The sequence below is a fragment of the Papio anubis genome, chromosome 11 (assembly GCF_008728515.1).
Source record: "Papio anubis isolate 15944 chromosome 11, Panubis1.0, whole genome shotgun sequence".
Classification (NCBI taxonomy): domain Eukaryota; kingdom Metazoa; phylum Chordata; class Mammalia; order Primates; family Cercopithecidae; genus Papio; species Papio anubis.
This window is the reverse complement of record NC_044986.1, coordinates 85406488-85423154: the sequence shown is the minus strand read 5'-3', so window position 1 is coordinate 85423154 and position 16667 is coordinate 85406488. Positions and strand designations below refer to the sequence as shown.

General features: G+C 44.1%; 1 protein-coding gene across 25 annotated transcripts in view; it reads right to left on the bottom strand.

The window, feature by feature from the left end:
- WDFY4 (WDFY family member 4) overlaps positions 1-16667 on the bottom strand; it is a 297261-nt gene that overhangs the window by 263204 nt on the left and 17390 nt on the right. For 19 of the 25 annotated variants that reach the window (XR_004177002.1, XR_004177003.1, XR_004177000.1 and 16 more), the window contains one exon: positions 8780-9161. Coding sequence is in view for 18 of the 25 variants with exons in the window: in XM_021943264.2 (XP_021798956.2) it covers positions 8780-9013 (234 nt within the window). In the remaining 7 variants the exon portion in view is untranslated. The remainder of the gene's footprint in view (positions 1-8779; positions 9162-16667) is intronic. The other 6 variants (XM_009214408.4, XM_009214405.3, XM_009214403.3 and 3 more) reach the window with 2 other exon arrangements.

Sequence of the window (16667 nt, the reverse complement as noted above, 5' to 3'; positions counted from 1 at the left end):
CAGGCTTAAAAGATTCTTCTCTAGTCCAGCTTGTTGTTTTTAATCTCCTCTTTTTCAATTTCCTTAAAATTCTTTCTTATCTGCCCTTTCTGTATTTCTATCCCACCTAATCACCTTTTTCTGCAGACTTTTCCCCTTATTATCAGGATACTATTTAGTATAAGTCAGGAGTTTTAAAATTCTGTTTGGAATGCCAGACTCATTTCATAATTTACTCCCTATTTCTGTAGTAGCCCTGTTCGTAAGTCTGCTTTTCAGCCAAGTCACTGGGCAGATGGCCTTTTCTCTTTGTTCTACTGTATTGTAGAACTGGCTAAGTAGGACTGGCTAAGTTTCCTAGTCCTGCGATGAGAAGGGCTCATTCCAGACCAATGGTCAGAGTGGAGGGACTGCCCTTGGTCCAGGACTTGAGTTCTCGAGAGATTCCCTGTCCCTGCTTCCCACCAGGAAGGTCAGCTGCTGCGCACATTCCGGGCATCCATGGCCTCCATGGAAGGCAGTTTTGCTGCCCTGCTTCTACTCAGCACCACCCACCACCCACTTTCACTTAAGCTCCTACTCGAAGACCTGAATGAGTTCTTTTTAAATCTGAGCTCTTCCATCTAGGAAAGATAAGGAGGGCTTCAAAACCCAAGAGGAAAAACATTTTTAATGTGTGTCTTGCTGTGGCATTATGTTTGTTAAAAACAAAAGCCTTTTAAAATCTTCCCTTTATTGAAAGATACTATAAACAAAGTGAAAAGGCAAGCCACAAACTGGGAGAAAATATTCACAATGCATGCCACTGACAGAGGATTAGACCACTAAAAATAGATAAGACAAAAACAACCTGCTTTTTAAAAAAGAACAGAATAGACAACTGAAAAAACAGGTCATTTATGTAAGATGAAATAAATAACAAATTATTAATGATCCATAAAGTGGACATTGAAACCTCAATATTTTATACTTTTCAGGTGGACAAAAATGAAATACCTGACAATACCAAATGTAGGAGAATGGGAGGGATCCTGGAACCCCCATGTGCTACTTACGGAGTATCAGTTGGAAGAACCTTTTGAAGAAGGGTTTAACCTGATCCAACAAAGTTACAGGGGCACACACTCTACCACCTGGCAATTTCACTCCTAGGTGTATTCCCTAAAGAAATTTTGGCACATGTACTGAACAGGAAACATTTGTGTGGCATTATCTGTGGCTGTGAAAAACTGGGGAAAGAACTACTGAATATACATTGATAAGACAATGAATAATTTGTCGTATATTTATATAATAGGGTACTATATAGTACTGAACAAGAAATAGAGCTAGATGCATCAACATGAATGAATCCCAGAGATAGAATGTTGAGTGGAAAAAGCAAGTTGTCAAAGTATATTACAGTATGAGTCTATAAAAACCTGTAAGACTAGATTGAATGTTACTGATGGCTGTATATGTAGCTAATAGAAATGAACATCCACCCAGGGAATGAGGCACCCCAAATTCGAGAGAACCCCATTGGAGGAAAACGGAGGGGAACGATCTAGAGACTGTGTACACAGGGAGCTTAGTTTATCTGAAATGTTTTATTTGTTATATATTGGTTTGTGAGTACTCATGTGTTTTGAGCAAAATTTTACGTGGATCTGAATTTTTTTCTACCCTATAAATAGACTTGGTTGGCGTTTGCTTATGTAAATTTTTTTTAAGTAGTGGGTTAGAACTTTGCTAAAACAACCAAAATGCTAGATTACTGTTAAACACTGTTGGACATAGCAGACCTCCAACACATACTTGATAAGTGAATGAAACGAATATGAAACCCATGATACGCAGTAACAATGACTAAATGTTTTGGGCCTCGGTGCCATGCTAAGCACTTACACTATGCATTACACTTCCATGCATTAGCTCCACTAATCCTCACAACAGGCCTTTGAGGTTTGTACTATTATTATGCCCACTTTACAGAAACTGAGGCTTAGCCGGAGTTTAAGAGAAATCAGTTAAGTGGCAGAGTCAGGGTTTGAATTATTTCACACACACATGCACATACCCAAAGTAGCATTGGCACGTCTACGAAACTTATGGCTGCCACCTGCAAGCCAGCTGCCACTCAGACATGTTAATCCCTGGAGAGAAAAAGTCCATCCTTTTGGCTTGGAATTTCTGTGGCAAGATGATTTCCTTCCCTAGAAATGAGAACTCTGCTACGATGTATTTCTAACAAATCCCTGCAACTCCTCCCTGCACTGACAAACCCCTCAAAGACCAATTTGCAGGCAGTTGACTCAGAAGCATCTATATCGTCTCTGGAGCAGTGGGACTCCAGGAGGCACTCCACAATAAAGCAAATTGGGCCACTGTGAGCTGAACAGTAATTGTACTCTGAGCCAGATCTCCCAAGGCCCAGATTCCTTCCTGGGACCTCAATGGGCACTTCTGGAAGCTGCATTAACTCTTTCAGGCCACCGGGGTGCTGTTTGGTGCACAGAGCCAATCATTTACTGAATGGTACCATGGGGACCCCAAAGAGTTAAGGCAGCTTCCAAAAGGCCCTAATTTTTTCCCAAACTGGGATTTACATGCTGGAAGAATATTGCTCAATATTTTTAAAAACTTTTATTTGCTAACATTATCTAAGCTGCACCATCATGCCTCATGGCTGTCCCTTCACATGGAAGAAAGAGAAAGAAAATGATGCTCTGGTCTCCAAAGGAAAATAAAGAATGGCAAAGCTCTAGGGGAGATGAGAGGAAAAACCCAGCTTTTGAATGACAAAGAGAACATGGTTGGTATTCCAGCATGAACAAAATGTCATTATTCCTCCATTACTGCAGAGTTTGTCAGGTTTGTCTTTAAGGGAGATCAAAGCATTTCTGAGACTTTGCATGAAGTTTCCCTGCAAGTGTGATGCAGTGGACCCTCTCCTCTGTTAAAAAACAGAAACAAAAACAAAAAACAGTGCATCAAAACTTTGCTAAAATAACAAAACAGCAAAAGTGTTATTTCCCCAAGATTGGAATAAACCATGTAGCAGGTCCCACTCCAAGATGGGGTAGAGTGAGGAGTGGATAAAGAGGGGTATTTACCCTTACTCTCCCCTCTGGACACCACACTTAAAAATAATTGTTGGTCATCTTTGCTATTCTATTTAACAGTGTTTATCTTTCTTCAATTATCAGTTAGATCCACACTTGGTTTTTACAAGAATGATCAATCATACTCAACATCATAAACTCTGCACCATTGGCTGACTAGTCAGCCTAGGAATGTGCACATATGCACACACACAAACACCAAAATACACTCACCTCTAAATACAACTAAGTTAGTGTTCATTTCAATCCCTCCGTACTAGGAAATGGATGTATTCCTTCTTGTGTTACCCACTTTTCCAGTTACCTGTTGTGCATGACAAACCACCCCTAAATTCAGTGGCTTAAAATAATAGCAATCATTTATTTTGCTCATGGATCTGCAATGTGGGCAGGGCTCAGCAGGGACACATTTTCTGTGCTCCACTCTGCTAGGACAGCTAATGGGAGCTAAGAGATCCACTTCCAAGATGGTGGGTGTGCTCACAGGGCTGGCCAGACGGCGCTGGCAGTCAGCAGCAAGTGCAGCCTCAAGGTCAGGGCCTTGGATCCTCTCTACACAGGTGTTCACTCAGAACTACTTGGGTTTCCTCACAACATGGCAGCTAGACTCTAGGAGTGAGTATGCCAAGTGAGAGGCAGAAGAAGCTGTGAGCCTCTTGAGGCTGATGTCTGGAAATATCTCTTCTGCCCTGTTCCATTAGCCCAGTCAATACAAATCCATCTAGATTCAAGGGGAAGGGATGAAGATCTCACCTCTTGAAGGGAAGAGTGTGAGCCCATTCACAGCACCTCTAATCTACCATATTCACATATTTCCCTTTTCTCCAATGTGGCCCCACCTCCCAGGTTGTCTATCTCAGACATTGATACATTTTACATTAATTGCTGAGGATTCTCTATTTTACTTTCTGCTTTCTCTCAAAGTCCACATTCTATGAATAAACCTTAGTGGCTACTTCTGTAGCTCTAGATTTCCCTATTTCTATTATTACAGGATATCTCTGTGCAATATGAGGACCTCAGGTGCTTTTCTTCCCCCAAAACTAGCACCTTCCCATGATTGCTAGAAGAACACCTTCTTCACTTGGTGTGAGATCATACGATGGGAAAGGTTCTGAAAAGACCAAACCCCAAGGCTCTTGGCAGGAAAAGAACAACAGTCTATTGAATCTTTCTTAAAAAACACTAACCTGCACACCACAGAAGTCATTGGCTCTGTGTTGCTTCCATGTGATGAAATAAAACTTCCTCCTTATCTGCAACATCCTAGAGTCAGCAATCTAAACATCTTATGTGCGGGGGTGACATTCTTTCTGAGCCCAAGGGAAAGGTAAGGTCTTAACCAGGCAAAGCCATTGTCCAGTGAGTCATGAAATAGGGAAAGAAAAACCAGATCTGCCCCATCCTAGGAACCCCAGCACTGAGCAAGGACATCCAGTGGTTAATAATGCAGAGCTACAGCAGACTGCCCTGGTAACGTTCTGCTCCCAGCTGACAACTGGGGGACTTTGGCCAAGTTATGCAACATCCCTAAACCTCTCTTTCCTCATTTATAAAGCTGGGATAAAAATACTACCTACATCACAGCGTTATTGTGAGGACATGTAAACACTGGACGGAATGTCTGGCTAGCTAGTTAGAACCTGTAGGATATTACCTAGCTATTATCAGTGAAAGCAACTGCTCACCTGGGTATCAGGGTGCCTGAGTTTAAGTCTTGGCTCTGCCCCTTGCTAGTGTTGGAACCTAAGGCATCATTTCATCTCTTAGCCTCATTTCTAATATACACGTTGGTTAGTACAGGTCAAAGAAAGAATAGGGTGATATTAAAAAGAAATAAAAGAAAAGGGGAAAAGGCTAGGTTGGAAGGAGCTGACCCTAAATCAGGACTGAAACACCCTTCAACGTGCCTTGGCTAAGAATTCCTTGACCTAACAAGAAGAGTGAAGAACCCTAGGTGAGGAGGGAACCTGCTGTTCTGGGTGAGAATCCCATTTCTCACTCTTCCCCTCAGGGCAGCTCCCTTTTTGGGTTACAGTTTGTTGAGATTCCATTGGGTTCTTCCTTATTACCTAGACAGTAGCCAAAATGTTGAGTAGGTTAGCACTCCTGCAGCCACTCTTCACCTCAAGAGGCCGTGGGGCTGGGATTCACTGTACCACGAACCAAGCCCACCTTTGTGCTTGCCTAGCAGTTACTGCAGATTCAAGTACAAACAATGACAGGGATAGGGGAAAGTTCGGTGCTCTGTGTTTGGAGGAGTCCGATATGAGAGAAAACCAAACAGGCTAATGAGAAGTTCTTCTCTGGGAAGAAGATGCCAAAGAAGTAGCTCTGAGGGAGTCTGATGCACAAGACAATGCCCATTGTCAAATCTCAAGACTCACAAGGCTGAAGCTACCAGGTGACAACAACTTAGGAGAGGCACACATAGCTGTCAACCTGATTCACCCAGCCCCAGCTACAACACAGATCACCCCTTCCATTCAGAGTCTAACTAATAAAGAGGCTGGGGGTCAGTAAGACAAGACCCCACACCACAGGGACATGGCCTTTCTGAGCAGAAGTGACAATTCAAAATCCCTTGTGTGCATTGCTTTGGAACAAAGAATATTCCAAATCATCTTAATTAATTTTCTTTGGGCCAAAAATGAAGAGAGTCAGGTATAGAGTTGAGCTCCATCATACATGGGAGTTCGGGACTCTTTTGTTTGTACTCAGGAGTCTCAGAGCCCAGGCAGGGTATGATTTCAATGAGAACCAATACATGCATAAGGCTTTGATGTTAACAGCCACATTCCAGAAGTGGCATAACATTTTAGATTCTGTTATTTCCAAGGGGGAACTTCGTGGAAAATCTTAAAGAACACTGTTTTATAGTTATAAAATTCAGAACAGAGTGGTTACAAGCTTATCTTCTTACACAAGGGCCTATATTCTAGTAAATGTTCTCAAGCTGCATCTCAGGTTAGATTTGATCTGCACTACACCTGAGAAGAATCTCCCATCTTCCCCATCTTTCTTTCCACCACCAACTCTGAATTAAGAAGGCTGAGCACTCTGGCTCTGGCAAGGTTTTATTAGTCGGAACGTAATAGAAACAATGTTTTGTAGGCATGTAGGACTTAATAAAATAATATTAATATTAAGGAAATTATGAGAAGCCTATAATATTCTGCCTCTACAGGGTTTGCCAGAGGTGGGCTCCAGGGATCCAGAGTAGCAGATTGTGTCAGCAGTTTGGGGAATCGTGGTGACAGGAATCTCAAATGCTTCAGTCCATGTGCAGTAAGTACCCTGGAGGCTGGTGGAAAAGTAATGGGAATAATGTCTACTTTCCATGAGCTGTGGACTTTATAATCATTGTCTTGTCTTACCCTCATGGTTTCTCCTCGAAATGCTATTAACTCTACTTTATGGGTAACTGAGGTTCAGCAATAATTGGTAATTTGCTCAACAGCACACAACTAATAAATAAGTGATGCAGCCAGGACTTGAGCCTTGATCTCTTTGACTTGAAAGCCCACATGTTCAACAACAGGGTCATTATGCCTCCATTATCGGGAAGAGGACAGGGTTCAGGAAACAAAGACGAGTATCAAGGTTCACTTATAATAGTAACACTTAAATATGGAGTCACAAGCTCACATGCCTGTATGGTGACATAACATTCATTAGTAATATGGGATGAGTAAAATATGTTGGAATGAGCTCTGAGGTTACCTGGGGAACCCCATAACCCTTCCCATATAACTGTCAGTATTAGGTCTACCAAAATTTTCAAGATAAATTAGAAATCTGATTTTCATATGAAAGCTTTCCATTTTGAAAAAAAAATTAAAAATGGCCACTAATTCATTCTGAACCCCTGCAGGCCAAATGAAACACACAGTGTGCTATTCGATGCCCTCTGCTCTGGGCCACACTCACCATGAGGGCAAACCTCTGTCTTCTTCACTCCTATAGCCCAGGCCTTAGAACAGAGTATAGGAGCTTAATAAATATTAGTACAGCAAACAAACGAATTCTCAAATAAACAACGGGGAGGTGAAGAAGAATCAAGTCCTGGCTCTTGGGTACAGAGTCCTTTCATCAGAGCCCGGGCTGCCCATGTGGGTGGGAACGGTGCCACTGAGAACCAGCAGCTCAGTAATGGCTGAACTCATCCCCATCGCCAGTGACTTGCACTGGGGGCTGGGGACTGCTTATATTGTCCCTTCCATAAGACAAATTTGACCTGGGAACTGGAGTAAGACTATCCCACCTCCCAGAATCTGGGGTTGTCAGGGCAGGCAGGGCTAGGGCTGAGAAACTTTAGCTGTCTCTCCTAAACTAGCCCTAGTTATGCAGTCTGTGAAATGAGATGAATGGGACTACAAGTCCAAAACATGAGGAAATGAAGAATTAATGGAAAGTGAGTTATTTGGCAACTTTTTAATGCTAAGTATGGAATGCATCCTATAAATGTGTTTCCAAGAAGATTCTAAGTCATCTTTGGAAACCCTTAAATATTACTGATGAATAAGTTACAGGAAATATATTCACAAAGGCATTTACCAATGAAAACATGCCAAAGCCTCCATCTGCCATAGTCTACTTTCAAATGTGAGAGGCAGCTCATGTTCTCTCTGCTTTGAGTATTTTGTAGGTATACGCTTTTCAAAAATAACCCCAAATCCATAGTCAAGTAAACACTAAGTCCTCATAAAAAGTGCTTTCAATGCTACAACTAGGCTTCAACTATAAGGCAGACCTCACTGGCAGGAGTATTGCTCCCAGACAACAAAGGAAATCCCTTGCAGCCAACCTGTCACCAGCTGCCACTAGCTAGAGTGCAGACCCAGTAGATACGCTGGTTTCCTTAGTGGAGCTGTGACCAGGATGTGAGTGAAGCTCTGGTGCTCTCCACTCATTTTATCTCACTTTGCATTATTGTTACTATTTGATGCAAGATATTCTGGCTCTCCCAGGCCTTGATGTTGGCAACCCTGGGGTGCGAGGTTGCCAGCCACCTGCATGACTCTTGTGTCAGGACATACCATCCTCTCTTCCCTCCAAAAGAAGCTGGCCTTATTTCTAGCTCCCAAACTGGGTTTGTGGTTGAACAATGTAATATTTTTTAACTAAAGAGACAGTATTACTCAGAAGCTAACTGTCTGTCCTTTCTAAGTCCCTCTCCACCCTAGAAATGAACCTTACTTGTCATCTTTGGCATGTCACTCTTGCTAGGGTCTTCCCAAAATTCATATAGTGACATTTTAATCTCTAAGGTAATGGTCTCAGGAGGTAGGACCTTTGGAAAATGATTTGGCTCTGCCCTTATGAATGGGATTAGTGCCCTTATAAAATAAGCCTGAGAGAGGCCCCTCACCCCTTCCACCACATAAGGCCATGGCAAGAAGACACCTTCCATGAGCCAGAAAGTAAGCTCTTACCAGACACTTAATGTGCCTTAATGTTGGACTTCCCAGGCTGCAAACTATGAGAAATAAAAGTCTGTTGTGTCTAAGCTACGTAAATAACCAGTTTACGTCATTTTGTCATAGTGGCCCTAGCAGGCTAAGACAACTCTCCCCTGAGCAACCAATCAGAGTCCACTTGTGATGACATTAAAACCACCAACTTCACTATGCAATCATCCCAGAAGTGTCCCAGAGCACCTATCACCTTACAGTTTCAAAAATAAGAACACTAACCTTCAGGAACAGGGGGAGAAGACTCAACAGGCTCTTCTGACGCTCAGTGGGGCTCTTGTGAGTCAATTGCTGGTATTCCAGAAACTTCCTTTCCAGCATGTCCCAGAGAGCTGTGGGGCCAGGGGACTGCCCTCCACGTGGGACATCAGGCTGCACAGCAGCAAGCTGCCCTTCACTTTTGGAACCTGGATCTTCATTTCTGTCTTCAGCCTTTGAAAGATCTTCTGCCTCCATGCCGTGGCAAAGCAGATCTGAATTCAGAACAAATAGAAGTGAACACTCCTGTCACATCACTTCCTGATGATTCTGGCCGTGGAGAAGGTACTGTACTCACTCAGCCCAGTTCCTATTGAAGATGGTTCCCCTAAGAATCTGAAACAGACTAAAATAAGGAAGACTTTTTAAAAAGGAGATTCAGATTTAGATGTGATTAATACAAATTCACAATCTAGTGTGTGCCCAGCACTGTGGGATCTTATACACAGGACTCAGACAGACTCTCTTACAGCTACACAGACAGATGGGTGCCCTTATTCTCTCTAGGTAAGTAAGGAAACTGGGCCAAAGGCATATAGGCAGCTAGACATCAAGTTGAAATGCAAACTTTCACACTAAAGCCTGTTTGTTTGTTTGTTTGTTTGTTTTTTGGAGGTTGGGTTGTTTGTCTTTTCACTTGTTGCTGCTTCTCTTTTAAAAGGCTGCATACATAAAAGAGATGTAAAGAGTTCACTGGTATTTGTAGAGGCACATAATTCTATATCTAGAAGTTCCTTCTATGATGGGTCTGTAAGGATAGATTCCTCATTCTAAGCATTATTTGGTTTATACTCGACATTTTTAGGGTATTTTGTTCTCAAAATGACCCTCTAAGTCCCCAAGCTTACAGGAGCTCATCCCTAAGTGCACACAGGAGCAGTGTTTGCAAATCGGGAACCTCAAGTCAGTAGGCACAAGAGCAAAAACTTACATGATGAAAACAGCCAAGGGCCAATTCACCAATAAGTGACCTCCCAAAGGTACACACCTTCAAAAGTTGTCATTCAATTATGACTTACACCATAACATAGGATAGTTTGTTGTTTGTTTGTCTGGAGTTCAGTAAACTCTAAGAAGGGACAAAAATGTTCAGGCTCCCTGAGTAAAAGCCCTCACCAAACTCAACATTACCACGTAGGAAGCCATCCAGGAGCCCAGCAGGCATTCAACAACCACAAGGTAGCAACCAGAGTGACATAAAGAAGTGGGTCCAGCAGTAGTGGGGTTACATCATGCTTTGTTTTTAGCCCAAACACACACTCCTTGCAGGCTAAAATGGAGTTTAGCCACACGTCACCAGCAAGGCTAACCGGCCCCTCTCTGAAACCCTCTCACTCTTTATGTGCAGAACCCAGCCTGCCCCGACTCCTCTTCGAGCACACAGACTGCTTACTCTCTGAATTCATTTTCAGAAATCATTTTCTTATTACAGAAGCCATGTCAGTTCATTTTCAAAAACCAGGAGGAAACCAAAAATCAGGAAGAACATAATGCTCGCCCATACCCAGAAAACATGACTGCTGACATTCCAGCTTCTATCTGTGAATATATAGTTTAGTAAGAACATGATCATAATAGTGTTGATGCAAACTTTATTTATACTTTTGCTTTTGTTGGGCACTGGGATGGGGTTTTGTGGGGGATTAAGTCGTTTCCTTTGAGGGGCTGACTCTAAGGGGCAGGCGGTGGGCGGAGTTGCTCACATCCCTCAGCCTCTTCCCTGATCTGGGCGGGCTCCTCTCTGACTGTGTTCATTTATTCCTTTATCACCAGGATCTCCATTCTCCATTTGCATTTGCTGTGTCCCCACCCCACCCACACTCCCGCTTGGTGAGTATGAGTACACCAGCATGGAACTTAGGAGTATGACACACAGCACCTGATTTCCATCCGCATACACTTAAGTTAGCGAATGCTCTTCTGCATCTTGTCTGCTCTTACTCTTTCACCCAGCATTATGTCTTCAGACTCCACCACGTGACTCTGTGTTTGTCAAGTTCATTTCCTCTAACTGCTGCCTTGTGTTCCAAAGTAGGCATCACATGCCTATTTTACTTGTTGGCTTTCTCAGTGATAGATGGCTGGATTAGCCACAACATCCCGTCCTGCACACAGGGCTGGGGTGGATATTCCTGCGTGGATCCCTTCACTGGGCTCTCATGACTGACTCTGGGTATGAAGGCAGGGGCAGCAGAACTGAGTCAAGGGAGTATGCCTGCTCAGTGCAACTAAGTTCCACCAACTAAGACGCCTCCAGAAAGCTGGCATCAGGCCATCTCCCACACAGCATCTGAAGGCTCCTCAGTGACCTCATTACCACCCTGCTTGGCATCACCCAGCTTTCCAGTGTTTGCAATCTGATTGAAGGAAAGAGCTCTCGCATTGTCATTTTAATTTCCATTTCTCTAAGTTACTAATGAGTATGAGCACTCCTTAACATGCCTGATAGCCTTTTGGCATTTCTCCTCTGTGAATTAACTACTCATAACCTTTGCTTATTTTTTCCTTGCTTGTCTTTCTCTTGCTGCTTTGTGAGACTATATCTAGAAGCCGGTCCTTTGTTAGTTTTAAAAATTGCAGACATTTTCTCTCAATCCATTTTTTTAATAAATTAGTCCACAACTTTCTTTGTAGTCAAAACAGCACATCATGAATATTTTCCACATTATTTAAGATCCTCAACACCTTCATTCTTAATGGCTACATGGTGGCCATAGAGTGATGTTGCTTGTTTATTGAATAAGCCCTTACACTTAGGCACTTAAATGATAACAAATTATTCAATACTATAAAAAAATACTGTAATGACAATTCTCATGTCTCAGTCTTTTATATATATTCATGATAAAATAACAAATCCTAATTCATTCCTGAATTTCTAAAAGGAAATAGTTGGATCTAAAGGTAGATAAACTTTCCAGCCTCTTGATCCATATTTCCAAACAGCTGCTCCTGAAACACCGATCCTATCAAGGGACAGAGAGTCCTTCTACATAAGCGTACAAGAGCTCAAGCTTCCCTATGTGTAATCTTTTTTATTACCATTTTTTTAACCCTGATTATTTGACAGGTAAAATAAAATCAAAAGAAAATGCATCTCTGTTGTTTCTCACTGCTCACTTGCTGCAGAGTGAGGAGCTGAGCATGCTTCCATCTGAGGTTCGGTCTCTATCAGAGCTCCCTGCAGCTGGTGTTCTGGAGGCAGATTCCAGTGAGTTCTCATTTCATGGGTTCCTTGTAAGGAGGTCTCAGCTATTCCCATGGCTCTAATTACCCCTGAGAGCCACATATCCACTAAACATTAGATCTGTGAAGGCAAGGATATTGTGTCCATAGCAGGGGCTGGCACAGAGTAGATTCTCAATAAAATGTTATTGAATAAATGAATAAAAGTACAAATGAATTCGTGAATGAATTAACTTATGCGCTGATGGCACCCAAATCTCAATATTTCTCTCTCCAGCCTAGACTCCTCTTTGGAACAAGTTCATTTTCCCCACTCCAAGATTTCTACTAGGATTTCCCCAGGACTCTGAAAGCCACTATGTCCTACCAAACTGCCATTCTTAGCACCAATAGAGTCAGCCCCAAGTCACAGTGACAGCAAGCTTAATGTTGTCTCTACCATATAAAGTTCATTTTGTGGCCACATCTGCAGGTTCTACTAACTGACTCCATCAGTAAACCGTATCTGAGGACCTGCTAACATGCCCCATCTTTAGGACCAGCAAGTGGCAAGTCAAGTGAGTATCAGGTCAGAATATGAAACTGCGATGGGTCGGGACTTAGCTGGAGATCCAGAGGAAGGATCAGAAACCTCCCAGCTCTCCTCTGAAGTGTGCAGAATCCACGTTTACTGAAGTGAAACACTTGACTCACCTTCACTTGAATCGACAGAGATTTTTGATAAACAAGAATTTCTAACAAATGCGGACCTGTGAAATTGCGTGGCAGCAGTATCTGACTCAAATGCTAAGTTGCAGCTGCCCCACCTCCTGCTCATCTGCTGATCATGCCACACCTGCTCCAGTTTTATTTGAAAAGAGAAGGAAACAGGGAGTAGCCTTGCAGGCCATGTGAAGAACAGCAAGAAGAAACCACTCTAATCCACCTCATTCTCAAGAAGTGCCCCACCTAGAAGCCAGCAGCCTCTTCTTTCTTTTTTTTCTTTTTTTTATGTGGTCACTGGAACTTTTATTTTGTTTATTATGCTTTAAGTTCTAGGGTACATGTACACAACTACAGGTTTGTTACATATTTCTACCAGGATTTCCCCAGGACTGCTGTACCCATTAACTCGTCATTTACATTAGGTATATCTCCTAATGCTATCCCTTTCTCCTCCCCGCTTCCCCCTCCCCATGATAGGCCCCGGTGTGTGATGTTCCCCTTCCCGAGTCCAAGTGTTCTCATTGTTCAGTTCCCACCTATGAGTGAGAACATGCGGTGTTTGGTTTTCTGTCCTTGCGATAGTTTGCTCAGAATGATGGTTTCCAGCTTCATCCATGTCCCTACAAAGGACATGAACTCATCCTTTTTTATGGCGCCAGCAGCCTCTTCTTATCCAGAGTGAAAAGGGACCCACTGGGGCTTACGGTCACTGTGGGAGTCCCAGGCAAGGCCAGGGTGAGGGTAGGGCAGTGAAGGAGGCACTCACCTCTGCACAAGATTTAAGGAGGTGCCAAAAATGATAATTTAATGCAACAGTTATAGAGATCAGTTAATGCCAAGAAATCCATGATGACAAAATATCAAAATTTTAAATAAAAACAGGATCCAAACCTGTGCTTCCCAACCATCCCCCAACTTCACTCACCACTGTGGGAACTTGAGCTCAGGGCACTTTTCACAAAAATCAACCTGCTAAACCGACACCACATCTGGGCCTTGGCTCCTGGGGATTCTACTCTCAGCCATGTATGGCTCCCAGCACAGACTCTGGGACCAGATTGCTGGGGTTTTAACACAGTGGCCTTAGACCAAGTGACAAGACTCATCCCTGCCTCAGTGTCCTCATTTGTAAAGTGGGGATGACAACAGGTCCTCTCACAGGGCCCCTCTAGCATGAGTCAGCTCAGCACAGGTTACTGTTAGGACTGGGGAAATACGTATTTACTGGCACCTACTTAGTGCAGGCATTTACATGCATCTCTTCATGTAATCCTCCTAATATCCAGTGACAGCAAAGCTAGCAACCTTCATCCACAGCTGGTACTGAGGTGGGAGCAGAGAGGTGACTTGGCCAGGATCCCTTTGCCAGTCGGTGGCCGGAGCAGAAGCCCCCAGGTCTGTGGATAGCCCAGGCTTTGCTGCCCAGCACACCCCCAGCAGTGCACACAGGCAGATGGGCTCACACTGTGGTTGCTTGGGGCCGAGGATGGGGAGAGGGGCTTGGCAAACTACTACACACGGTCACACAGGCTTGGGGAAGACTTGCTACCCTGGAAAGGTTCTTGGACAGGTGGGCTTTTAGGGGAAAGGTTCAGGAAAATGTGACCTTGGCAGGGCAAGAGACCAGGAGGCTGCAAGGGAGTCCCAGAGCCTCCAGGAAAAGACAAGACCACTGCTCCCTGCCAACTGTGCTGTGTCCTAGCTTGGATGGGGTCGGGGCACACAGCGTTCCAGTCCTCCACATCCGTGACCAGCCAAGTTGGAAGCTCTGCTCTCCTGAGGCAGAAACTTGCCTTCTCACATAGCCACGAGGCAGAGGGGGCAGTGGGGCCAGGATGGGAGTGATAGGCAGGGGTCCAGGTCTAACTTGGCCCCTGTGGTGTCTTAACCGAGTCACTTCCCCTCTCTGGGACTCGGCTTCTCCTCATCCACATGGTCCTGGTGATTCCAGTCCCTCTCTGCCCTTCATGCATGACCAATGGAAAGAGGTCCAGCACAGTGAGGCACTGAAGGGCTGCAAGGGCCCCCACAGGGGCTCAGAGTCTATGGGTTATGTGTATGTAATGGTGTCTCCCCTTCCTCTGTGTCATGTTCAGGGAACCAGATGGTGAGCCTGCAGGCACCCGAGAGGAAGGGATTCTCTATGACCTCAGCAGCACCAGTGCTGGGATTGGCCATGCATGCCCCCAGGTCTCTGGGTGTCACTGTCCACCCTCACCCTGCACCCCACCCACCCTCAGGCATACATAGCATCATCAGAGCTTGCTCTGCATTGTAACAACCCACACCAGGCATTCTGCGCATAGCTGCCCCAGTGAAGGGTAACATCTGGAGCTTGAAGCAACTGCTGGATTGCTGATATTTGGGCTACTAAGTAAACATTTTGATGACTGTTTTCATCCCTGACGTTCTGCTGAGTGATTTGCAGAGTTGGGAGTCTCAGAATGTGAGATGTGATCTAGCAGCCCTTGGAGCTAAGATGCCAAGAAGCTGTTCCCAGGAAAAGCTGCCCCGGAGCAAGAAGACATGTGGAATGACCCAAAGGGGTAGCTTGGGACTCAGTGCCTTCTGCAGAAAAGCTGGGTCCTGCAGACAAAGAGTTGCTTTGAAAAATTAAAGATTAAAACTCTTTCCCCATTTCTTGTCAGCCTCTGCAACTATTCTCATTTCCAGATTATAAACTCCAGGTGCAGAAACTGCCTGTTTGCCATTTCCGTAATGGGCCATGGCCCTCAGGCCTTGGAGCTGGGGAAGCCTCTAAACCAGATGATACAGAATAGAATAGCGGCTTAGCATGCATGGCCGTAAATGATCTGTTTTCCTCTCCATGCAAAAGCCAGTGCCTCACTGCATGTCAGCAGATCCAAACACTCTTGCCCCTGTTTTCAGCAGAGTCTTGGCCTCAATCTGGAGCACTCCAAAATAAATAAATAAATAAATAGATAAATAAATAACAAAGCCATTCTTGTTCCTAAAACACGTTCAGGGTGGGGCTAGTCCTTGCTTCCCTCTTCCCCGTGGTTTCATGTCAACAAGGAGACCTTACAATCTAAAACCAAATTAAAAGGGGTAGGGAGACAGAGGTGATGTACTGTGAACAGTGTTCACATCTACCTGCACAGCTGACACTGTCAGAAATACTGAGGATGGACAACAGCATCATCATTAGGAAAATGATGATTAAAACAAGATGCCAGGACACACCAATTAGTATGTCTTCAACAAGCAAACAAAACTTGACGATGGCAAGGGTACAGAGCAACCACCACTCTCACCCTTGCTGATGGGAATGCAAACATGGCACTGCCACTTTGGAAGGAAGTTTGGCAGTTTCTGGGAAAGTTAAACATACCCCCAGGAGTTCCGCCCCTAGCTATTCACCCTAGAGAAATGAAAATTTATGCTCCTACAAAACCTGTACATGAATGTTTCTAGAAGCTCCATTCATTGCTGCCAAAATCTGGAAAAAACATAAATGCCCCTCACAGAACGAATGAATATACAAACTCAGGTCCATCCATACAGCAGAATCCCTCTCCACAGCACAAAGGAACACACAGCTAACATCCACAGCACCCCGGATGCATCTCAAAGGCCTTCTGTCGGCTGATAGGAACCAACCCCAAAAGGCTACCTACTGTCATATTCAACTTAGACGACATTTTGGAAAAAGCAAAATTGTTAAGGACAGAAAATAAGATCAGTGGTTGCCAGGGATGGGGGATAAGGGGATGACTACAAAGGCAGGACGGAATTTTGTGGGGGACAGAAATGTTCTGTGTCTTGAAAGCGGTCAAGGAGGAGTGTGTGGGCTTTGGAGTCAGCTGCACAGAACTTGCTATTTAGTAGCAGTTCTGAGCTATGGAGCTGCTCTGAGGCTCTTTTCAGCAGCCATCAAATACTGCTAGTATTTGCTGCTTCATGCGGTGTTGCTGTGAAGATAAAGAGAGATGATACAGAG